The sequence below is a fragment of the Rhea americana genome, unplaced genomic scaffold (genome assembly GCF_003343005.1).
Source record: "Rhea americana isolate MKP2758 unplaced genomic scaffold, rheAme1 scaffold_0, whole genome shotgun sequence".
Classification (NCBI taxonomy): domain Eukaryota; kingdom Metazoa; phylum Chordata; class Aves; order Rheiformes; family Rheidae; genus Rhea; species Rhea americana.
The window spans coordinates 20,674,261-20,701,089 of NW_028185037.1; the positions used below are offsets into that span (position 1 = coordinate 20,674,261).

The window sequence follows — 26,829 nt, forward strand, 5'->3', positions numbered from 1 at the left end:
AGAGAAGAGAAGAGAGAAGAGAAGAGAGAAGAGAAGAGAGAAGAGAAGAGAGAAGAGAAGAGAAGAGAAGAGAGAAGAGAAGAGAAGAGAAGAGAAGAGAAGAGAAGAGAAGAGAAGAGAAGAGAAGAGAAGAGAAAAACCCACAGATATCCCAAATCAGCTGAATGTGGGAAGACTGTAGCAAGCCTTCTACAGGCCATTAGTGTAGCGATCAAATTGTCTTTCCTGGCCTTACAAATCTACAAAAGCTTAAGGCTTGTTAGATGGTGGGAAACACCCAATATCTGAAGCACAGCACCTGTTCTATCTGGTTAATTTTCATTTAGTTATTAAAGCAAAATAAGTTAGCAATTATATCTTTAAAAGCATTAGTTGATCATCCAAGCAACTGGGCCAGCTTTTTCTCAGACCTTTGCTAAGTCAGGCTTTCAAGAGGGTAGTGGCTTGTTTGATTTTTAATTATTCCTTACTATATTAAAATAAACTTCTAGTAATCGCTCTCAATTTGTAATTGGATGTTACAATTTATTCCTCCTAATTGGATGCAAAGATAAGTCTTATTACCCTGGAGCTCTCCTGTAACCAGAAAACATCAATTACATAATTCTATTTAGAATGAGATTGAATATATAGAAAGAAACTAGCAGAAGCATATATTTTACTCTGGTGAGGTGTTTTTTTGCTTTCTAATATTGATTGTGTTGATGTTTCTTCTATCTACCCACAATAGAAATATGTGATTCTGCAGTTTGTTTCTTTTTAATTTATGAAAAGATGACTTCCCCTTTAGTCCAAATTCTAGGTATTATCTGCCTCTGTAAAATATATTCCTGCTATGTAAAATAAATCTTGAATACCTCTGAATATAGTTTTCAGTCATGCCACACACCGTGGGAAATAGACCCCTCAACACTGGAAAGATTATCTTCCTCGTATTTCCCGTATTAATACTTTCCAGAAAAAAAATACATTCAAAAAAAGAACAGAAATAGTAAGTATGAGCAGTTTCAAGCTATGCAAAGGTCATCCTTCACTGAAATCAGTAAAGGTTAAGATTGGTCCTTTGCTCAGCAGTGGGCCCCAATGTCAGAATAACCAGTATTGTCAAAGTATTTTTTTAAAGCAATCGTATACATTTAATTCTGAACTTCTACAATGGCCAACACCACATCAGCCAACAGCATTGCTTACATTATGAAATGAACAACTGATCATTAGATTATACACAGTGCAAAAACAGGAAAAGATTCAATGGAAAAAAATCTCGAATTAAAAATACCATTCCAAATACATCAGTGAATATCAATATCCTCCAAAAACAAAATATATAACAATCAGAACAATCAGTATATATACAACAATCAGACCACCAGAACCCATCTTCTCCAATTCAGACTAGAGAGGTTTTGACCAATCTGCAGGATCTGTGAATACAGCCAAATTCGTAGGTACATGAACCCATCATTTTCATCCTGAAACTCTGCTGATTCAATGTTATCAAGTGCTAACAAGTTTAGCTAGTATTCTAATACACATGCTCAAAGTACAAAAAAAGTTTTAAAAGCTGCTTGAAATTACAAATGAAAATTATCAAGTCTTTGTTCCTCCCCTCAAATGAGAAGGTCCAAATATTTTTTCTCTTCCACATGTTCCTCCCTTTTCTGACAGTTCTAAATACTGCTTTTCTTCTCTGAATTCCTTTCTGCTTTGGCTTAACCCAGACTTGGCACTGTACAACAAAAACATCAACTGATAATGACACTAGATTCTAATCTCACTGTACCAGGCCAATCTTGATTTGCTCACAGCTTCATCCAGCAACAGATACAACCAAGAAAAATCAGTCATAGGAGATATGTTCTTAATGGCTACTTTTTCCCTAGCATAACATGTAAAAAGAATAATGATGGAACATTTTGCCTTCACAACAGAGAAGGACCAATAAAGACTCTAATTTCAAACAAAGTCCTCATTTTTTACATGAACTCTGAATACTATTTTTAACCACATTCACAGATGTGAAAATCCTTGTAAGTAAAGTCCTCGTGAGGAGCAAGGTAGTGAGACAGAAAAGGAACTTTATTTTCCTGAATCTAAGCAACTTTCAGGCTTTATTATAGTTTCTTACATGAGAACAGAAAAATGACTGGATTTTCTGCACTGACCTGACGAAGGTTGATATAAACTGCATTCTGAAGAAACTCAGAGGCTTCCATGCTCCTTTTCTGTATCGCAAGGACCCTCACGGCCTTCACACAGGCTTCCAGTTCAATCACCCCAGCATTCTTGTACTTGAAGAGAAAGATAATTAAAAGTATGGTACCTGTTAGATTTGACAAGCATTTCTCCTCAAAACACAAGTCAGTTGTCACATCTCCCAAAGCCAGCAACTCTTGAATGTTAATGACTACACTGTTGAACTATCAACATACACTGAAGTGAAAATGAAGGTGTCATCAAAACATTATTATGTCAAACAACAGTTTTCAACATCTTCATTCAGCTCTTATTATTTTAAGACACAGCAGAGCTTCAGTCTGCGAATTCAGATTAGGTGAAAAGTTTGGAATATTAGCATCATTTTGGATATCCCCATGTATAATCTGTGTCCAAAACAAAAAAAATCCACCCTCACAGGTTAATAGATATATAAGCTAAAAGCCATGAATACACTGGTCAGTTTTGTAACACTACTTCACCACTTCACCATTCTAAGCAGTGAACTGAAAAACTATTTTGCCTTTGCTATTTATTACAAAATATCTGAAATAACGTAAGAATCAATAACATAGGAACGCTAGTTTTCCTGTTTCAAATTTATCTTTAGTTTAAACAGTATCATTGATTACAAATGAATTACAAATGATTCTAATTCTTCTACTATACAGTTGCAAATATTGCCTGCAAATGAACATTTCAGTTACACTACACAGCTTGCTTAAAGGTAGGAAAGAATGTATATACACATTGATCTGTTTCAACTCAGACAACAAATGCAGGCAATTTTCTAGATAAGCCATCTGTAAGTTTCTCAGCCACCACTGATACTGGATATTTGACTCTGTCTATCAACTATGTAAGTTAAACTCTGTAGAGGTGTTCATCATATTTGAAATTTAATATGGGAAATTAGGCTCAAAATGAAATGTAAGAGTAACTTTCCACAGAATTACAGTTATATTCCTTTATTGTGAATTTGAGATATCAGCAAAAACAAAAAAAAAGACAATGAAGAGTGAATATATTTTAGAAGAAGCTATAAAGGTTTCTTAAACTCAGTGATGACATCAAAACAATGTAGAAAGTGCTGCTTCCTCAGGAGAAGATATTTCACTGGTAGGTCTTAAGCAGATCAAAAAAAAAAAACAAAAAAACTCTCGGTTACTTGCAAGTGAATCACAGAATGGGTAAGGTTGGAAGGGACCTCTGGAGATCATCTAGTCCAACCTCCCTGCTCAAGCAGGGTCATCTAGAGCTCATTACACAGGATCACATCCAGGTAGGTTTTGAATATCTCCACAGAAGGAGATTCTACAACCTGTCTGGGAAACCTGTTCCAGTGCTCTGGTACTCTCAGAGCAAAGAGGGTTTTCCTCATATTTAGGTGGAACTTCTTGTGTTTCAGTTTGTGCCTGTTGCCTCTTGTCCTGTCATTTGGTGCCACTGAAAAGAGTCCGGCACATGCTCTTGACACCCTCCCTTAAGATATTTGTAGACACTGATAAGATCCCCTCTCCATCTTCTCTTCTCCAGGCTAAACAGGCCCAGCTCTCATAGCCTCTCCTCATAAGAGACATGTTTCAGCCCTCTGATCATCTTCACAGCGCTCTGCTGGACTCTCTCCAGTAGCTCCATGTCTCTCTTGTGCTGGGGAGCCCAGAATTGGCACAGGACTCCACATGTGGCCTCACCAGGCCTGAGGAGAGAGGGAAGACTACCTCTCTCAACCTGATGGCAACACTCTTCCTAACACACCCCAGCATGCCATTGGCCTTCTTGGCCACAAGGGCACATTGCTGGCTCATGGTTAACTTRATGTACACCGAAAACTCCCAGGTCCTTTTCCACAGAGCTGTTTTCCAGCAGGCCAGTCCCCAGTCTGTCCTGGTGCATGGGGTTATTCCTCCCTAGGTGCAGGACCTTGCACTTGCCTTTGTTGAACTTCAGGAGGTTCCTCTCTATCCAACCTGTCCAGGTCTCTCTGAATGGCAGCACCACCCTCAGGTGTGKCAGCCACTCCTCCCAGCTTGGTATCATCGGCAAACTTGCTGAGGAGGCACTCTGTCCCTTCCTCAGGTCATTGATGAAGAAGCTGAACAAGACTGGACCTAGTACTGACCCTTGGCGAATACCACTAGCTACAGCTAGTCCCACGCATGGACAAGCCTTGGCAGCCCTTCCATGACATCTCGTATTCAGGCCCCCGGCAGGCAACAGACTTCTCTCAGCAAGAGGTCAGGTCGGCAGGTAAGTGCCTCCATCCCCTGCTGCAGGGAGTCACCCACAACAAGCACTTGCCGCTTCTCCTGGGCATTCCCGCAAGGCACAGGGTCTATCAGCCCACTTGCTTCCCTCGGAGCCATGCCCAGCTCCTCCTCAGCCTGGAGGGCACCAAACCTGTTCCTCAATTGCAAGTCTTCAGGAGGAGTAAGAGTCTTGCTCCTCCTACGAGAAGTGACCGGTTTCCAGCCTTCTTCTGCAGTGTTGTGATGTACCGTTTCACTCACCACAGAGCCCTCCAGCAGCTCCTCTGCTGTGGGGGGCTGGGACTCCTGAAGCTGTCTGCTCTCTGAGAATACCCCGTYTAYCTCCYGCTCATTTTCATGGATGCCACGCAGCCGACTGACTTCCTCCTCTAACTCCTTTACCTGGTGACACAGCTCATCAACACCAGCACACCTTCTGCAGGAGAGCTGACTGTCAGCCCAGGCCTCACGGAGAGGCCCCAAGCACTCCCTGCAGCCTGAGACCTGCAGAGCTGCATCTGCTGTCAGAGGGTCTGTCTGGGCAGAAGCCTCTGACACAGCTGATGCAGTGACTCCAACAGCTACTGGGGAGTGTGCTCTGCAGCATGTCACAACCACATCTGAGGAYATGTACATAACTAGGATTGGAAACTAAGGTGCCCTCCTGCAGCCTTCTTTGCAGCCTGCTGTGTCTGTTCACTGCCTCTGTTACCTGCACTCAGTGAAGCTGCAATGAAGCATAGCTGTTACTTGGAGAGAGCATAATTGATATTATTGCAGTCAATGTATGAATAACTTGTCCTAAACGAAGTCCAATAACTATACTTCAAAAAATACCCTCTTTCTAGACAAGCAATTTTTCATTATGTTAACACAAGAAGTTGAATGCATACTGAGAATTAYTGTGTTATTGCAGAAGATTTATCTGAAACCATTTCTAAATCCATCTCTTTCCATTGCACCTGATCATAAATTAACTGATGTATGCAATATATATTTTGTGTACATTTGGAGAGTCTCCCTTTGCCGCAACTGTGGAAAACCGTATTTTCATAACTCAATTTAAAGATACTTCCAAAATCAAAGAGAGATAACTGAAGTACACAAGTGATTAAAGTGTAAATGAACAACTACAGGGCAGTACAACTAAACATAYCTTTAGTGTTGATGTGGATACTGAGCCATTGCTGTCACAGTGTGAAACCAAATTTTTTTTCTTCATAGTATAAATGAGATCATTAAACTACCTTACTACCATGTGCTCAGCATTTCCACACTAATCTAGAAGAATGCTTCAGTAGAACTGAAAACTATTTATTTTTTTGTACATCCTCATTTAAGAATATTTATCTTTTACATTTTCTCAGGAAGCCTTACCTCTGTGTATGCTCTAAATAGCAGCCTCCCTGAGCAGTGCTGTAAAATCACACCCATGATCAGCACTCCCTGTATACGCTCCTGAACACACTCCTCAGAGACCATTCCAGCAGTCACAATAAATAAGCATCCAGCTCGCACAACACATAAAAGCATCAATAATGTCACTGCCATATGTACTGAAGGCCCTAAATCTACTTAATAGTTATCAAAACCTTCCAAATATAACACTTCTTACAGTGCTTTAAAAATAAGAAATTAATCCAAAACAGGTACAAGCAGACATAGGAAACAGTATAACTCAGCACACTGCCATTTTAGATGCCAACTTTGACCAAAGTTATGAGATGCCCRGGCTCTAAGCCAGGTATTTATTGCCATAGGATAAAATACTCCTATTTCTCCCATTACTTTATGTTTACTTTTTTGCACATGCTTTAAAAGATCCTCTGAAACCAAAGCCACAACCRTTCATTATCTACAAGAATTTCAGTGAAATTTCTTAAAATTAAGTAGGACTACCTTGCTGTAGTAAGAAATTGCTTCTTTATATTTATCTATGATGTCTTCAGGACTAAGGCAATTCTTAGCACGTCCTATCTCAGCACTGGTATCTGCATTTATACCATTTGAAGTCAGGGCACCTAAAACAGAAGAGGATAGGAAATGAGCAGAAATATTTTTAGCTAGCACTACATATCTAAGAAAAAATCCCTAGAATATGCTGTAGGTTTTACGAAAGCATACACAAAGAATAATTGAAGAAACTATGCCATAATCTAGAAAAAAAGTGTAGTCTTGTACTATGCTATATTAATAAAGAATGCAAATGAATTCAATCATAAAAYAACAAAGAAATAACCTTTGACTTATTAAAAATCAAATATATCCGTAGCTTTTATATTGATTTGTATATTTAGACAATGAATAAAATATTGCATTGTTAAAATTAGATTACAATCAAATTTGAATATGAGTTTTTAATCTTTGAGAAGTTTTCTAAAGCACACATAAAAAAGAAATTGTGCAATATGTTATTATATATTAATTATTAGAACAGTGATCTCCTCCTCCAATCATTTAAAACAAACACTTCTCTTCCCTGTCTCCAACTTTAGAAAATTACTAAACTATTAAAAAAAAAAAAAACCCTGAGGCCAGTACAATGATAAATTGCATTTCCTATATAAGAAAGAAAGAAAAAGAGACAGAGAGGCTTTACATACATAAGGGATAAGAATCTGAAATAGAAGTCAAAAAAAATCTGGGGTATTGCAAAGAACATGACAATTTTGTTTTTTGATTTTAATTTTATTGTAGAGTTAACATAATAAAATTAAACACATACATAAAGGTTTGGAAAGGCTCTATAGCTTTCCAAATGTTACTTAATCTGTAGGATTCAAAGTCCATGCCYAAGTTTATACTATAATTTATTTCTCCAAGAGGTTTCTCTCTTAAGRTGGCAAAGAAACCTTCACGTTTCAGAGCTGGACCAAACTCTTAAAACAGTTATGGTTAAGAACTACTCTGAATGCCACTTTCTACTCCCACTGTGTATTCAGAAATATGTTATTTCATATGCTTAAATGCTAAAATAACATTTTTCTCATGTCTGTCAACCCTAAAGAATTATACCAATGGCATCTGTAAGTTAATGTTTTAAGCTTTTAAGGAAGTTTTAAGGGCAAAATCTTTGTTGATGATGACTGAAAGACTACCTTGATACTACAAGACTACATGTGACCACGCAGGTTTGTCTGTTAAAAAATTTAAAATTCCCACTACTCATGAAAAGAAACAATTTTTGATAAGACTTCCTGGGACATAACAACAGAACTACAGAATTTGTTTTGGGCTAACTACCCTTCACAGTCTTTTTGCTTCCTTAAGATTTATAGCCAAAAATTGAAGCACCAGGAATCAGTACCAGATTTGGCAAGTGGCAATAATTATCTACAGAAATGCAAAACAAATGCAAGTAATAACAAGAAAAGACTTTGGAAACATGCATGAAAATAATGTACCTGGATCAATGAGAACTTCTTGTGCCCCTAAAAGGAGGAACAAAAATGATTTTTTTTCAGCCTTCAATAAAGCCAACAAAATAAGCTCTTATAATATGGTTTATAACTATCATCAGGCTTGAACAAAATTATAAAATTTATTAGAATCATCATTCCTATATTGAAGGACTACCAAATATATAAGTAGTCACCATGTGTTATATCTAATTTTGTTAAAAAACAAATGTAAAAATCCTCTAACCTTACAATCGATTTTAAGACACACAAACAAGAATTGACAAATTTTCATGRTATATTTAAAGTCAAATCCTTTTTTCACCCTTTTTTCTTGTTTTAATTGGCACGTTTCTATGACAGTCCACTTACTATATTTTAATAATCAGATCCTACAGTGATTTAAATCTCCCTATGTGAGTTCATTTAATCTACACAATACCTTAGGGTAACATCTTTAAAGAACTCTAACCAATATATTCCTTACAACTGTCATTAATTTCACTCCATGATTTTTTTTTTTTTTTTGAAGGATCTAAATAAGATCTATTCAACAAGTCTATTCAACTATTTTACAACAAATAGTTTAGGATTGTTGAAGATTAAGTTGGTTTAATCAGAAATGTAACATCTTGTAACTTTAAACTTTAATGAAAAATGGYAATAAAATTGTTAAGATTGAAGGTTAAGCAGTCCAAAACAATTGCTCCATGAGAGTGGCAGGACCTCCCTTCAACCAATTTTCTCAATCTCCACACCAGTAAATTATAGATTTAGAGTCCAATCAAAAAGGGTCTCCAACACCTCACTAAGGTTTCCTAATTCTTCTTGGGGAAAGGTCAGGTGACAAAATTCAGMTATATTAATTAATTATTAATATTAATTAATATTAATTAATAATTACACTCCATACAAAATAAAACACAGTAGAATGAAGCCAAGAACAGCTAGTAAGATAAACATGAAGCAATGTGAATTCAGCTTATTCAATACACAAATCACCCAGTCAAAAGAACATGTCCAGGTTCCTGGTCAACCAGAACCGCTAAGCACTTCTCAAATCTGTTTTTCTACTAAAGGCTGCAGAGAGGTGAATCTGTCACTTTAAAGGGACACACTCTAAGGCTCTCCTCCTACAAACAAAAGGTTTCAGGAACCTGAGTAATTGCACTTTTTCTTTAAAAAACTTTTTACTGTTAGAAAGATACTGCAGTCCAGTGGTTCAGGCAATGACCATAAGAAGGAAATTTGTCTTTGGAGAAAACAAGACTCTACATCTCCCTCACTTAGGCAAGTATATTAAACACTATGTTATTGACTAATTCTCTTCTGAACGAACTATTCTTGAGTAGCAACACACTTTCTAGGGAGCTTCAAAAGAAAGTGAAGGGTTCACCACCAAAATACAGACGGTATTCTGATGGCCGCAACACTTCCCAAATAGGTGTGAAATATGACATTACAATTCTACTTAGCAGAAAAATCATTTAACACCTCCCTTTCCTTAAGTTTGTGTTTTATACCATAAAAAGAGAGACAATATTAATGCTTCTCTCCCCAGATTTTTTTTTTAAATAAAGCAGACAACCACACCATTTGCTGAGTAGCCTAGTCTTGCACAATAGCCTAAAAATGCCAGTTGGTGGAAGCCACAGGAGATTCAAGAGGAACATGCTTTTCTTCACTAGGTCTCAGCACCGGGGAAATACCAAGAAAGCTTGCCCAGTCAAGCTTGAAATTACATATGCAAGAAGAGATGCAATTCCAGGCACATCAGGAAGATACAAAAATAATTACATCTATATTCCTCAAAAGCAAGTGTGAGTTGAAATTAAGTTTCAAGTATGTCATATCTTGATTTAGGTGAAATTTGGAAACCCAATTCCCCTTTTGGATCTGGCMTGATTCCACAGAAAGGTACACTGGAATTAGTTCCTGAGGTTAAATCCTGTCCTTACAAAATTAGCCGTATTAAGGTAGGTTAACTGTACAAACAAGGTTGCAATTAAAAAAAAAAATAAATGAAAGGCATTGCAGAGTCAGAAAAAGGTAATGAAAAGAATCTTTCAGAAAACATAGGAGAAAGACATCACATCACTAGCTATTTGGCTAGATATTAGAGTTCAACATTTCAGATCTCAAAACAYTGAAAGGTCATAACTAGAGTAAGGGAACAATATCTCATAGACCATGAAATAACACTTTCATCTGAAAGCATGACACAGAAAATGTATTCAATTTTTCTTCATTTATTAATCTTTGGTTCATAGTTTCTCAAAAAATCTTGTCATATGGAATTTACACTGTTTTAAAGTAAGACTGCATTAACAAGCCTGCAGACTAACAGTGACAGAAAGACTTTGAATTACAAAGCAACTTACCAAAAAAAGAAACTATATACCTAAAATATATTTTATTCAATTATTTTTACAGTTTTGACTTATTTGTTACATTCTTTACTAAAAACGAGTACCCTTTAGCAAGGAAGAGATTGCTACACATACTCTTAAATATTTGCTGAAAAGTGGAGAAAAGTTCTTAACTGTGTGACATTATAACATAATAGTCAGCTATTATGGTATAATATAAAATAATATAAAAAAACACTCATAAGTCATACGATCAAATGAACAGATTTTACATGTTTACCTGCTATTCTCTCCTGAAATAAGGTAATTGTAATTGTTGATCCCAAAGTTATCTGGGGTCAACACACACCTTTTGTATTAAAGATGACACAAAGCATATGTTTGCTAGTTGTGATTTATATATGAATAAATCACATTTAGAAATGGGCTTTTCTAAATGAAGGAATTAATTTTAACCACATCATACACAAAAAAGTACGTACACTAGCAGATAAACTAAGCTTCTTTTTGCTTCAATACTGTTTAAGAACCTACGTACAAAACAGCAGCTGCACTGGGTTAGATCAGAGGTCTGTCCAGCTTACTAGTCTATCTCCCAAAAAGCATATAAGAGCAAAGAAAGCTTTTATGATATTTCACTGAATAGGCTCTTTGCCTGCAGTCATTTGGTGCTCAGCCTTTCTGAACCAGAGGCAGTTTTCCCATATTTGTGAAACCATCGATAGACTTTTCTTCCATGAACCCTACCAAGCCTGTCCTGCAAGCCACCTCAACTTTCAGCAGCCTCAACACCCTGTAGTAAGCATTAGGTTATGTGATTAAAAGCTCACCTGCACAAACACAAAGGAGCACAGGGGAACAGCATCAGGGGGAAGAACCCCAGTGACCTTATCAGATCCAACAGAGCTATCCAAGGGGGAAATCCATTCAGATCAGTCATCAGGAGATGATCTCCAGATCATCTTACAGGCTGAGGTGGGTTACCACCTACCTCGGTGGGACATATTAGGGGATGCAGAGGAAGAGCATCTCAGGTTCATATAAGAGTTATTATGGTATTATAGGCAACAAATCAAAGGCAGGGAAAAACAGAGATCAAGTTTGGGGAGGAAAAAGCATGGACAAATAGCACAATAAGGGGATAAAATGGGCCAGTCACATGTAAACAGGTTGCTGATCAGTACACTTGTCTGGCCATACCCTGTAACACATATCACCACAGCCTGTCCTGTCTTCTTATTAAACTCCATTTACTGTTTTAGTAGGTGAGAGGAGTCTCATCTATTCACAATGGGAAAAGTGCCCATGGGTCATGSAGTACATGCACCTGGGGTGCCAGCAACTGGACAGACCAGAATGTTTGAATATTGTGTGGATGCATATGCTAGCATGTAAACCCTAGCAAACATCAAGCTGGACTAGCCAGCAGATAGGATAAGAGGTCTGGGAGCCAAGTACTGGAGTAGCTGGAAGTTTGGGCCAGATACTGCAGGGATCGAGAGAGAGAGAAAGAGAGTCTGTGCGTGTGTGTGTGTGTGTGTGTGTGTGTGTGCGCGTGTGTGTGTCTACATGCACATGTGCACATGCAACACTAACAGGCATGCAACACTAACAGGCTTTCATGCTGATCAGCCAGAGAAGGAAAGAGGACTAGACTGTCAGCACTGTCTATTTTTGCATGAGCACTGTGTTTGAAGTCTGTGTTGAGCTGTGTGGTTGGCTGTGCGTGTATATGTTATGTGTACATTTGCATGTGTACCTACTAGGAATACACATGCTCAGTCTCACTGCTGGCTGGATCTGACGACATGAAGCTGAGGCAGCCTTGCCTCTATCGGTCTTATTGTATTTGGCAGCTCCTAACTGCAAGGAGTTCCATAGCACATCTGGAAATTGAGTGAAGATTATATCCTTCTGTTTGCTTTGAACCTATGATCTGCTAGCTCTATCTGATGTCCTCTAGTTCTTGTGTCAGAAGAACCAGTGAACATCTGATCCCTATCCATCCTGCTCTAGTGTTCATGGTATTATAGATCTCTATTACATTTCTCCTCAATCATCTCCTTCTGCAGAACTGAACAGCCYTAGTCTATTCAGTCTTTGATCATCTTTGTTGCCAATCTGCAACCTCCTTTCAGTAGAGAAACTGGAGACAGGGAACACTGACACACCATTTTGAGCTGTGAAAATGAAATGGCACATAATACTCCAGATACAGGTGAACCATGGATTTACTAAATGACATTTTCTTGTTTTCCTCTGTTATTCTCCTAATAATTCCTACATATGTTAAGCATGTCATGTCTCCAAAGAACATCTGTTATATCAATGTCATATAATCATTGTATTACTTATGCAATCTAAGAGTTTATAAAAAGCATGCTGAATCTTAAAAACAGTGCTGGTTTATAGCTATTAAGCTAAACAAAATTATTTGTTAAATGTTGACTTTGGAACAGCAAAACACCTCAGCATAAATATACCTAATTTTTCCTTCTCACATGTGCAGCTCTTTGATATCGTATGTGTTTTCTGAAAACTGTCTGCATTTCCTCCATCAAGCTAATTCAAGCTAAATTCAAGCTAATACTGACACTAAGTTTTAACAATCAGATGAAGTAATATTGATCCAAATCTTTAGAACTCTGTATAAAGCACACATGCTGATATTAGCACCAGACCAGTAGAAGAATCATTGATGTAAAAATTTCAAAAAGAAATATAGCTCGTTTGCCACAGTTCATCCTGTTATGTGTAAAATTTACTAAAAGTAGCAAATGAGGAGGATTTTGCCATTACTAAACATCTGAAACACTTACCTGGTCTGTGCCTGTTGCCTGCCTCAGCAGAAAGAGAACCTCCTTGCGCCCTGCGAGTCCCAGTTTTACCTCCAGTACCACCAGGGTAATGATAGATGACTGATGCTGAACATAGCCCTTCAAGAGCAGCTGGAGATTAAAGAAAGAACCAACAAATTAGTAGAGTCTGAGTTTACAAATTAGTGAGTAGAGTTTACATGAAGTGAAATATCATGTAGTAGAGTCAGTTTATTTACATGAACATGAAGTATACCTCAGCTGGGGACCTAGTGACAAGGACATGGAAAAGGCTGAGATACTCAACATCCTTTTTGCCTCTGTTTTCATTGGTAAGGTTTACCCTCAGGCTTTCCAGGTCCCAGCCTACTAGCAGAGTCTGTGGCAATGAAGTATTATTCACACTAGAGGAAGACAGAGTTAGGGAGCACTTAATCCAGTTGGACACAAATCCACAATATCAGACAGGATGCATCTGAAGCTGTCAAGAGAGTTGGCAAATGTCACTGTGAAGCTACTTTTTATCACCTTCAATGGTACCAACTGGGAGATGTTTCTAACGACTAGAAAAAGATAAACATCACCCCAGTCTTCAAGAAGGAAGTACCAGGGACCTCTGGGCAGGTCAGCCTCACCTAACTCCCTGGGAAGGCTATAGAGAAAATCCTTCCGAAAGCCGCTTCCAAGCATGTGAAAGACAAGATGACTGGAAAAAGCAAACATGGATTTGCAGTGGATAAATCAGTCTTCATCAATCTTGCTGTCTTCTACAATGAGATGACCAGCTCAGTGGACAATGGAAGAGCAATAGCATTGCATACCTTGATTTTAACAAGGCCTTTGACATGATCTCCCATAGTATCATTATAGCCAAATTGATAAGATATGATTTGGATAAGTGAACCATGAAGTGGGTGGAATATCGCCTGGATTGCCAGGCTCAAAGAATGCAACCGGTAATACAAAGTCCAACTGCTTGCCAGTTACTAGTGGTCTCTCACAGGAGGGGACCAATACTCTTMAATATCTTTATTAACAGCCTGAATGATTGCATAGAGCTCATTCTCCACAAGTTCACAGATGATACCAAATTGGGAGGGAAGCAGCTGGTACACTGAAGGACAGGGCTGTTATTCAGAGAGAACTTGACAGGCTGGAGATACGGGCTGACAGGAATCTCATGCAGTTCAACAAAGGCAAATGCATTTCAAATGGAATAACCCCAGGCAGCAGCACAGCCTGGGAGCAAACTGACTAGAAAGCAGCTTTGCAGAAAAGTACCTGGGGTGCTGGTACACAAGTTAACAGGAGTTAACAGTAGGTTCTTGCAAAAAAAGAAGGCCAACTACATAGCTGTCTGTAGCCAGCTAGTCAAGAGAGGTGATTATTCCTTTTTATTCTGCACCTGTAAGACTTCACCTGGTGCACTGTGTGCAGTTTTGGGCTCCCCACTGCTAGAAAAACATTGACATGCTGGAGCAAATCCAGGAGAGGGCCACTGAGATGGCAGGGAACTGGAGTCCATGACATAGGAGGAGAGTTCAGAGAACTGGGTTTGCTCAGCCTGAAGAACAAGAGGCTAAGGGGAGATCTTATTGCTGTCTTCAAATATCCAACATGAAGATACAGAAGAGACTGAGCCTGACTCTTCTTGGAGGTATACAGTGGTTGGACAAGGGTCAACGGACACAAGTTGCAATACAGGAAATTTTGCTTTAATAAAAGATTTTTTTTTTTTACTATAATGTATAAAATGCTAAGAATACGTTGCCCAGAGATTGCAGAACCTCCACCCTTAGAGACATTCAAAACTCAAATGGACAGGTCCCTGAGCAACCTGATTTAATTGGACYTACTTTGAGCAGAAGGTCAGACTTRGTGGACCTTCCAACCTAAATTATTCTATGATTCTACGAGTATAATTTTATAATGCAACAGATGGAGCTTAAAATATTTTCATGCCACGCACAAGTAGATAAGTTTTCTTTCCTGCTTGAAGAAATCCGAGCAATTTAATCTTTTCCAAGAGTAGAAGGAAAAAGTGGAAAGCTGGAAATTGTTAAGATTTTTGTAACATATAATCTACACAGTARATAAAATGCCAAACAGATTTCTAAGTAAAATGAAAGAGAAAAGTAAAAGCAGAGCTGGAGACAGCAATTTTACTAAAAAAAAGTAGGAAACTAAGAAGAAGAAATTTAATCCAGAGATCATGTCTGTATCCAATAAAAAGAAAAGAGCAGGAGAATAAATCAGAAAGGAAAAAGAAAGGTAAAGCCTAGGATCTAATGTGAAAGCAAAGAAGACTTGTCAATGGAAGTTAAACCCTTGTGGCATCAGCAGATGTAAAAGCAAACATCTTTTACTAGTAGTTCTAGGAAATACATGCAGGAAAGAATTTTAAATCATCTGTACAATCCACTGAAAGAAAAGGAACACTCTCCAAAAAACATTAAAAAGTTGCATTCAAATTTTAAAGTACATGCCTTACTTCAATATTTTATATTGTTTTATTAAACACACATTTTTTCTAATGTCTTATTATCCAATTTTTATTTTTGATTTCATTCTTAGTCACTCTTGACATTCAGATTTTGATCACCTAAAATTGTTCCTCCTTTTTATAATGTAGAAGGAATGTTATAGAAGATAGTTTTATTTCCTCGATTTTAGCAAATACTCATTTGATTCACTATCAWCAATTAATCCTACCTCCAAGCCACAGAAAGTCATTCACAGACCGCAGAAGCTCAACAGCCATGTGATAATGCACTAAAGAATCCTGTAACATCCCGGCTTGCAAACACAGGTCACCAACATGTTTCCGCATCCGGCCTTGACAACGCTTCTTATAGTGTCTGCAAAATAAAAGATAGAGTTTATAGTTACTTCCAGGAAACACCTCTTTGAGATAATATTTAACCTTTTTTTTTTCCTCCTTAATAATGTATCAGCATTAATTTACTCTCTGAGCAAACATCCAGTAGGAATTCTAACCAGCATAATATGCAGAAGAAGCCATCTTCTGAGGAGATATGGAGTAACCCAAAACATCATATATTTTGGCTATATAACATTAATATATAGTCAGTTAAAGTTCAAAGATTGTTCTTCAGAGTGCTTTAATAGAGTTTAATAATGTCATAAATTAAATAAAAATATACTTATAAAAAGTAAAGAACTGCTAATGTCTGTGAAGTAGTATTACCTCTTAAGAAATATCATGGCCTGTTAAAAAAGAATGCTTTTCTTTTGAAGAGATAATTAGCAGAAGAATTGATTAAGCCTGCAGCTCCTTTCCATTTTTCCTCCTACTCCACACTTAGAGGTCCAACATGACCCTATCATTTCACTCAAGAACTGACAGAGTTGCTGTTCCTACTCCTCTTTTATTCATTCAAATAAAAGTTCAAACATCAGCAATAGTTTCTGTCCTATCCCAACCACAATTAATAGCCAAGGACAATAAAGTCTTACTGAAAATATTAAACAGATGCTTTCGTACAACTGGAAAGGCAATCAAAGTACAGCATATTAATTTATTTCCTTTAGATTTTAAGGCATAAAGACTAGGAGAGATGACAACAATGAAAACATTTATATTAACTACTTGTTACTGTTTTTTACTGAAGACAAGCATCAAATCCTATGCTATGCCCTGCATTCAGCCATGAAATAACGTCTCATTTTTTGAACTTGTTTCAAAAAAAAAAGTTATCAAGAGGAAAGGTCTGAAGACAAAATAATGGACTCATGCCTTGGTCCGGGTTCAAAAATTTACAGGTAGAAGTTATATGGAAAAATACACAATCTCATATTTAAAATTTGATTAAGAAAGCAATCAGAACTAGTATTATTTACAAGAAGTCAAGAAGTATGTCTCCTATTGCTTCTGTCCAGAAAAAAAAWTGCAAATAAATCCCATAAATCCATAAATATATATTCCCACTTCTCTGATCAACCACATCATATTCACAACTGATATGATGAAGATAGCAACACATAAAACTACAAAAAAAACTGTTTTCTTTATCTTTCTGGTATGTCAAGATATTGCATTATTTATTATCTTTTAGTTTTTCAACCAGCCTGTACTTTATGGATCTGTTTTAAGCAAAAAAAAGCAGTAAAATYTGAAGTGAAAACTAAGCTGCTCTGCCCAAACTAAAAAGGGACATCAAATCCTAACAAGATTGAGTTTCAATCTGAACTTCAGCTTTTGGAGAAATACAGTTGCAAAAATGTTGGTTTTTAACCTTGTAAAAAATTTATATTCTCTTACACCATCCTGATTCAAGTCAGGGTTTTGTTAATTTTTGCATKTTAGAATGAAATGAAGATTGTAACTGTTATATTTCTTTCAATTTGTTGCACAGAATAAATAGTGGAATGGGGAAACATACTTTCCTTATGGAGCTATAATTTTATTCAGAAATGCTAACACTTCAAATTTCCTGCCCTTAAGCTTTCAAGTATTCTGTAGGTTATGGACAAATTGCACTCTTTATTCTTGGAAAAAATTGTCATTTAAAAGTTTTTTTTATTAATAAATACAAAATTATTTTTATTCGTTATCATCCTAATTTTCTTTCCTGGTATTAATTACAGTATCAATTTGTCATCATGATCTGTAACAGGCCTTTTTTTTCTTCCAAATGTTAGTATTACAGCCAAGAAACAAAGCTTCTGATCAGCTGAAAGGTTGTATAAAATTTATTTTAAGAAGCTACTGTCCATATTTCAAATGAGATCACTTCATACACCTAACTACCAGCAATCAACAGACTAGCAGTAACATTTTAAAAATATAATATGTAAATTTAGAGATCAAAGAGAAGAGTTCAAAATATCTAAACAAAGCAAACCAAATGGATTTACTAATTTCCAGATTGCATCAATTACTCAATTTTGCTTGATTTTATTATTGCTTTTTGCACTTAACTGGAAGAAATATTTAAAATCCTTTAAAATAAATACTACTCAAAAAATCAATATAATTTTAACAACATCATTAAATTTCCATGAAAAAGGTCAGGAAATTTTTACAGTAATTGTTTCCAATTTGCATATTTTTAAGTTCTTAAGTGTATGTTCTAAAACAAATGCAGAATAGAGCTAGACTTCTAAACTGTAATCTCATACCAGAAACACTTTCGTTGTACAGACTTACCAACAACTCTTCCTAACCAGTATCTAATCCTGCTAAACACTTCTGCACATGTCAATATATCCAAAATATGAATGCATCTGCTCACTGCAGTAAAACTGAGACATCAGTAAACATTGTTCATATATAACATTTCTCTCTCAGAACCTCTCCCTGTTTATAAGCTAAAACATAAGTTATTCCTGATGATGGGGATATTAGCTATAAATTACTAAAAGGATGAATGCATTCTAGGCTCTTAAATGTGGTATCAAGATAGGATCTATATCCTACACTCTCCGCAAAGCCTCCACCATCCTCCTTGAGAACACTTCCCTRCTAATTATAGAGGAAATTTGCAATGTACAGATGTATAAATTGTGTCTTATTATAGCACTCACAATTAAGTGCAATAAATTCAGGCCTTAAATTACAAATATGCTGGTTTTCAGTTACTGCAAGTGTGTCTGAACAGATACAGCAAAGACTTTTTAAAACTAAAAGCAAAGATTTTTTTAAAAACTAAACCTATTCTCCATAGACAGTAAAGCTCAATTTACTTTTTTCAGAAGCTTTTTTCAGAAAAAAATCACATCTACAAAATCAGGTAATTAACAGTACGACTAAGTGAATTATGATTTAATAAATTACTGGATCAATAATTTAATGTATAGTAAATTCAATGAAACAAAAATCATACATGCTGATCCACCTAGGATGAAAGTATGATTATTCATAAAGCTTCACAACTTCACCTGAAGAATCAGACTRCAAAGCTGAAAGAAAGACGCTTATAGATAAGATCTTCCTAATTTAATTTTGATTAAAACATTGTTTAATTGTTTTGGCTCTCTGTTGCTTAATCCTAATCTATTTGATGGTAAAGAGCGCACACAAACCAATTGCTAATTTTTCTAGGATAAGCAGAGGTCAGGTCCTTGTCATAGCCCACTGCTAAGAACTGTTTATCTGTCTTTTTCCCCAGGAAAGTTATTTAAGATGCTAGGTAAGCAGTCTTGCTCAAAGACACCACAAAAACAGGCCCTTCCAGGAAGCATGATGCACTCAAAAATATCTCAGAGAAGGCAATGTCATGTAATTCAGGACTACATGCCATATAGCTGTAACTTCAGACCATCATCCAAATCCATCTTCAGAAGGTTCTCTCCTCAACACATGTACATACACRTCTACAAAGCTAGTTTAAAATCTTCCTTTCTAAAGCTGCCCACCCATGTCAATTTTGTACTAAACATATGGTACTTTTCAGAATAACAACCACCATCATCACCATCAGTAACCATTACTGCTACTTGAAACTGGAGGAGAAAAATACCATTCTAGTTCTCAAAATGGAACCACAAAGCACTACTATAAACCATTTCCACTTTTACCTCATTCACTATATAGGACACATTCTTTACCCCTCCTTCTCCAACTCTTTTCTTCTCTGACCTCCCCCTTCTGCAATTAAAATTGCCTAGAATGGCTATAAGGATAATATTTGGAAAATTCAGAGCAACAGTATTATATTTCAAGACATAAATTATTTTCATTAAAAAAAATCCAGCAAGACGTTTGAAAGGAATTTTTGAATCCTCAAAATTTCAAAAAGGCTAAATTTAAAAATAAAGCATGCAAAATGAAATCACAAAAGTATTCATGCAAAATGCTTTAACAAAATTTTCCATTAAATTCTGCCAATTCCAGTTAGCATGCATAACTATAGATATCACCAATCATAACATTATCCAGACTTATAAAACACAGCTACAGCATTTGACTGACTTCCAGAACTTTTGAATTTGGAAACCAAACACAGGCAGCAATAGCTTCATGGCTTTGGTGTTTAAAAAATAAAGCAAATTCCAGAGGCCAGCAGCCATCTAAGCAAATTATGTGTGTCCTACAAAAAAATTCAGCATTGCTACCAAATACAGTTGCCAAATGCATCAAAATGATTCAACTACAGTAGTGAGGGTCCAGGCAGCAATAGTTTTTGTATATACTGAAAAACAAATATAAAAAGCAACACTAAACTATGCAATGAAGGCAGAGTGGAAAGGCAGGACATGGAAGAAAGCTAACTATTTTTAAACATACGCAATCACAGCCTACCTTTTTAGACCCAACAACAAACTCACAGGGCAGTATGAGAGAAGAAGAAAAAAAGAAAGGAACAAAACAAAAATTAGAAAGACAGAAAAAACAGAAACAAAATTAACAGCCACATATACATACTTAAACATCACAAAGTTTGACAGATCAGTGAACAAATCCCACCTACTGTAYTACTTAGAAAAACAGATTTTTATAAATAGAGCCTTACTTTGTAATCACTCAATATCATTAAATGGAAGCCTTATGAGTATTAAAAAAAAAATCCTAACACACAAACTGATACAAACAATATTAAAATGAGCTTATCTAAAAAGATTATTTATACAAGCATGTTGAGAATTTTTTTTTCTAACTGAAAACAGAAAAGTCACAGAAAATTTAAGCAAATGGAATTTGCCAAAATGGTCAAGAATGGACTGATTTCAAAGGAAAAGACTTATCCTACATCTTGAATCGAACCCTACTGTACTATATTCAGTAACACAGATGAAGAACATGGAAATCATCTTTAAAACAGCACACACTAGCTATGACCCTACWATAATATTTCTGGTAAGTATGTTTCCCAGTTTCAAGTTGGGAAGACTTTTATATTGTTACGAGAATATACTTCAATCCAAGTCAGTTCCCAGACATCTACGAACCAAGAGCAACTGATCTCAAAAACTTTTTGTCAACTATCCTCAGCAGTACTATGACAATATCTTATGTAATTTACAGATGAAGAATAGGAATATAGGAAAATTAACAGATTTGCCATAATAATCTATTGGCTGGCTGCCCTAGAATCAAACCTAGGTCAGCCTTCCAGTCCTACAGTTTCTGTTAATGGGCTTATCTTTCTTCAACACTTCTTAGGACTCCCCCATAGAGATCCCACTATTTTTGCTACATAAAAAGATGTTTTTGACCAGCCATAAAAGTTATTCAGCACAAATTGTACAAGGCTTTTCTCTATATTACTCTCTATATTACTGTCTCTATATGAATTCTGGGAACATTATCTGCTAAGTATACAAACAATCTGTCAAAAAACAAAGATCAACTATACCTTTCCTCAGAATCTAATCTGAAATGTAGTTTAATTCATGTTCCTAATTTACGAATGTCGCATCTCAAAAGACAACAATTAGGTTTAATGACTATGCAACCTAGTGGCAAACATTCGTTCTTGATACTATTTGTACTTGATACTATTTTTTGCCCCTCTACTCAGCCCTGGTGAGGCCTCATCTCGAGTACTGTGTCCAGTTCTGAACTCCCCAGGACAAGAGACACATGGAGCTGCTGGAGAGAGTCCAGCATAGGGCTACAAAGATGATCAGAGGGCTGGAGCACCTGCCCTACGAGGAACAGCTGCGAGAGCTGGGCCTCTTCAGCCTGGGGAAGAGAAGACTGAGGGGGGATCTGATCAATGCGTACAAGTACCTGAAGGGAGGCTGTCAAGGGAAAGGGGACAAACTCTCTTCATTTGCCCCATGTGACAGGACAAGAGGCAATGGGCAGAAAGTGAACCACAGGAAGTTCCGCCTGACCGTGAGGGGGAATTTCTTCCCTGTGAGAGTGACAGGGCACTGGACCAGGTTGCCCAGAGAGGTGGTGGAGTCTCCTTCTGTGGAGATATTCAAGGCCTGCCTGGATGCAACCCTGTCTAACATGCCTAGGTGACCCTGCTTGAGCAGGGTGGGTGGACTAGATGATCTCCAGAGGTCCCTTCCAACCTTTCTGATTCTATGATTCTATGTCAATCTTACAAACTAGGCAAAATAAAATATCAGTCCTAACCATCTTGTTCTGATTATATCATCAACACTAATCCTAATATTTTACCATAAATCTGTTAGAGAAAAGTCTATTTTCATGTTGAGATACTGAAAAAGTTGAGTAGTTTTAATTAGTCTTTCAGCTGGGAAAAAAAAGGAATCACATGATAATTATTACAGCCCATGTAACTTCTTAACATATTCTCACTCAATATGTCAACCTGATTCATGAGCTGAGGGTTACAGCTGTACTCTAAATCTAATGAGACCTTTGCTATGGACTATCAAATTTAACTTCAAAAATTCAGAAACTGCCCGAAAATATATGCTTATTTAGACTAAACAGACATCCACAACTGCAGCAGCAAAGATGCGTACTGTTTGTTACAAGCACTAACTTCCATGCATTTAATATAGAACATCGAGGGTCTTGTAGCAGTTAGTTTCACATTGACTGTAAGGTCAGGATATACTATACCAATAAAATTAAAACAAAGTGGGGAAGAATAAAAACAGCATGTAAAAAGATCAAGGGGACAATCTTTGCCTTTCACCCTTTAGAAATTTCACTCTATTTAGGAAAAGCTGTTTCACTGTCCTCACTATCTCAATAACATCTTGATTTTTGACTTTATTCTTTAAACTCATCATACCCAATATTCAAATAATCAACGAAGTAGCAGAAGTTATTATACCAGATGTTTTCTTATGCACTCCAAGCACTTAGACAACCTTTATTCCCTCACTGGACAGAATTATACAAAGCAGCATCTTGCCTAAACAGAAATTGGACGCAATGCAATAAGGACGTTTCTAACCCTGTATCTCCATACTATGACTTGAATCAATGATTTCCCCTTAATTAGGGAATCAGTAACTGCAGAAGACAATATGCTACAATAAAAACCTTTTATTGAAACCCAAGTAACAAAATGAAATACACCAGTATTCCACATCTAAAGACTTAGGCGTAAGTTGTTTTAAAGTGTAAATTTGTTAACAAACTGATCTCAGTTCAAACACATTCCACATTCCTGAATTTCTGCTAAGTAGATCACCAAAGCAGAGATATGCCATGTTACATGAAAGGTGCCTAGGAGATTGTGCAAAGGAGCTCACATATATTATGCATGCGTATTTCTAACTGAACTAGGGGTGATAACTTTTCTTAAAGGCGCTTTTTCCAAATAGGAATGTCATCGCCATCAATTTAGGATCATGCACATTTCTCATTTCTGTTACAAAACTCAACGATGTAAGAAAAAAATCACTTTCTTAGTTTCCTGTCTATTGCAAAACATTAAACTGAATAGAAAGGTCTTTTTATTCGGCTTGTATATGCTACTACATATAAAGCCCAAGTTTTAAAACAATCAGAAGGGCTAATTCCTTAGCAAAATAAAAAACTGAAAAACATTTTTATTTTTCAACTGAAGTGGAAAGTTTAGAACATTCATCACCTTTACTTTGAGGAGTTAAATAAAGAAAGCACTTAGTTAAAGTATATCCTTTCACTCAGACTTACTGGAAACCTATTTAGTATTCAAGCCATTTGACAAGGTTGCACACACATCTAAACTACTGCTTAATTCTTTGTAAATCCATACATTTACTGAACCAGGGTATGGGAAAAGGGACATGCACTCTATATTTTGCAAAGAGTTGAAGCATGACACCAAATTTGTTTCCAGGTTTCAGTGTAACAGCACAAGATCTCTTCTTGAATATGTATGGATAAATAGACTCCTTGTTATCTGAGCTACCCACCASTTCAGAATTTCACAGGAAATATTTGGCCACTAGCTACCCACAGTCAATGCTCGTAAATAAGTAATTTTACAATAAGTAATTTTACCATTTGGAAACATTATTTAGATGACAACTGAACGGCAAAATTAACTCTGATATTAAGGCAAAGATTTGAGGYAAAATTCATACTTCTCTTAGTTTCATAGTTTCTTAGATGGAAAATCTTGATCATTATGTTCATCCAAAATTCATCCAAATTTAGTAACTAAAGTCAAGATGTTAAAAGGGTTCATGTAGCCTACAACATTTTATTGTCCATACTATCCATGATAAAATGGTAACATAATAATCTATATTGCTAATGAAAGTCAAACAGTACAGGGACTAACCAGAACACTGAAAGAATAGTTACAGTTGGAAACAATACTGGTAGCAAGCTGGAGCTGCACAACACTGAAGAGGATCTGGAGCAGGGGAAGAAGGTGGTGTTGGCCACTCCTTCAAGCAACTACAGATAACTTAATGGAGGCTTCAAACTACTTAGAAACTCAGAATACTGTCTTCCAGTATATTACACTCTTAAACAGAGATTCTAAGGCTAACATTCATTATGTAAGCTGGGTAATTAACTCGGTATGGAGGCCTCATGAGCATGCTTCTACAGCTCTGAATAAGGCATCCAGCTGGATACCTTTGAGCTTTAACCACTGCTAGCATCCCTAGTCATAAAAGATTGATTGAAGATATTATTCCCATACACACTATGTATTTTGTTAGGCCTTCCATACCTCTCTCTCCTCCAAGATGACAGGATGATGTTCGATATCTTACTTTGGATTTGCCTTTGAATAGTGGAGCCAAATAGATTTTGAATCTGCCCAAAGCTAGCAAACCAGAATTACTAATCCCTAATACCAGAACTACATAACACTCAAATCTGAAAGCTGAGCATGCAAATGATTAGGAGGGAGTGATGTGATGTTAATTAAAAAAAATACTATAATATAGACAAAAACCTCTACACAAAGATATCAGTTGTGAGTGGAATGGTAGCAAAACAAGATGAGTCAAGAGCATCAACTAATTTATGAAAGATTGGGCAAGATGCTGAACTTAGTCAACAAAACTATATGATCACTACTTCATAGGATGAAAAAGAAGACAGAATCTTTGTTTGATTAGTCCAATACTACTACAAAAAATATATAATTGATTTTGCCAATGTCAATTGAATTTATTAATACTATGTATCTAAAAAAAATTTGTTTCTTTTCAGTAAAAAGTCTCATTACAGTGGAATCTGTCAGATCTCTCTGTGACTTATTCCTACTATTTGATTAGCCTCATAAATATTTATATGGATAAACACAAAACATCAAATACAGTCAGACAGCAAATGAAGTTCTCTTAAACAGACACATGCAATAAAATAGGGACATGATCTTTGGGGTAACAAAGCATGCTTTATCCTTTCTAATATGCTTATTCTAGAGACTAGCAATTGCTACATGTGTTTTTCAAAACCTGTCAGGTGATAAAAATAGCTGCTTACCTACTATCTGTGTCCAGACCTACAAAATCTTTCTTTTCAAAAGGAACACAGAGTAGTGGGATCTTGTCTCCAGACTTATCAGTGGCTCTGTCAAGTCGCTTAGATTCCAACACAATGAAGAGGGATTCAATAAAATCTTCTATTCTCTTCTCCACAGTCTCACATTCATCATAACTGGGATAAAACGCCACATCTGTGCGCGGCTGCTCTGCAATCTCTCCTTGAAGTCCGAAGACAAACAACCGGGAATCATACAGTGTAGAACCATACATTTCCTTTTGAAGGTGGAATTTTTCAAAGGTCTGAGGCCAGTCCTTTGCAGAAGAACATTCTGTAATAGTTATCAGCCCCACAACTTTGCGGTGTGTCTGAAAATCCCCCCATTCATTATTCTCTGGTGGATAATGGTGCCTGTAACGGATATACAACACACGCTGAGAGTCGTGCACGTTCACCTGACTCACTGTTGAAATTCGCTTGTAGATCCTAAAGAAGCTCTCTTCTGGTACAATACCAATTGGCTGAACCACAACCAGGAGAGTCTGATGGTCCTCAGCACACTGCATGTAGTCAGGAACGCTCATTTTGCATCAACTGCGGGCTAATAAAAGAAAAATGTACATTATTTCTTTAAACATGCAGAAGTACCCATGGCTGCTGAATCGAGGACTTCGATTCTAAACATTTCCGCATTCTGTATACTACGAGTTCCTTTATACTTCTTTCATATTTAACTGTTTTCTTCTCTTTTTTTCATGTTAAAACATTATTTGCTCTACAATACTAATACTTTCATAATTTTACTAAAATTTCAACAACACATCAGAGGCCTCATCTGAGACTCAGACTCTTCAGTMTGTCTCTATACTACACCCTGCGGAAACACAGAAAATTAGGTGAAGGGTAAACTAGTATCAAATCAGAATGATCACATAGTTGCCAACGCTTTTCACAAGGCCACCTAAAAATCAGACCCGGAATATTTATTCTAGCAGAATTGAAGTCACTATTTTCTCAAAACACATACAGGYTTATCAGGACCAGGCAATTACTTCTTCCTTGATATTTAAATATTTAAAATTCCTCCCCCTTTGAGCTCTTCAATCGACTGTACTACTGTGGCTGTCTTAAACATTAAGATGTGCACAGCTGAAACTCTGAGGCTCCTCTGAGGCCTCCTGGACCACACASAACTTCTGTTGGATTTCAGCTTCAAAATGCCCTCTAAAAAATGAAGGTACTGGGGGCGGGGAGGGGGGAAAGCAACACAATGACACTAATTGGTTTTACCAATTATCATCAAGAAAAAGTGTCTCGTGTGCAAGAATGTGGGTGGCGGGAAAGAAGCTATTTCAAGGAGGTTTTTTAATTACAGACGGCGCAAAGCCGGGGGTACCTGTTCCTCCGAGCGCCCCTCGCCCGCTCCCCTCAGAGCGCGGAGAAGCGCGG

General features: G+C 36.8%; 1 protein-coding gene across 4 annotated transcripts in view; it reads right to left on the reverse strand.

The window, feature by feature from the left end:
• TRAPPC9 (trafficking protein particle complex subunit 9) overlaps positions 1–26,829 on the reverse strand; it is a 458,914-nt gene that overhangs the window by 431,494 nt on the left and 591 nt on the right. For 2 of the 4 annotated variants that reach the window (XM_085321706.1, XM_085321550.1), the window contains exons 2-7: positions 25,381–25,981; positions 15,762–15,907; positions 13,053–13,181; positions 7,871–7,897; positions 6,366–6,487; positions 2,166–2,291 (exon numbers count right to left, since the gene is read on the reverse strand). In XM_085321706.1, coding sequence (XP_085177832.1) covers positions 2,166–2,291; positions 6,366–6,487; positions 7,871–7,897; positions 13,053–13,181; positions 15,762–15,907; positions 25,381–25,964 — 1,134 coding nt within the window. In that variant the 5' untranslated portion in view covers positions 25,965–25,981. Of the gene's footprint in view, positions 1–2,165; positions 2,292–6,365; positions 6,488–7,870; positions 7,898–13,052; positions 13,182–15,761; positions 15,908–25,380; positions 25,982–26,776; positions 26,802–26,829 lie in introns of those variants that run through there. The other 2 variants (XM_085321630.1, XM_085321778.1) reach the window with 2 other exon arrangements.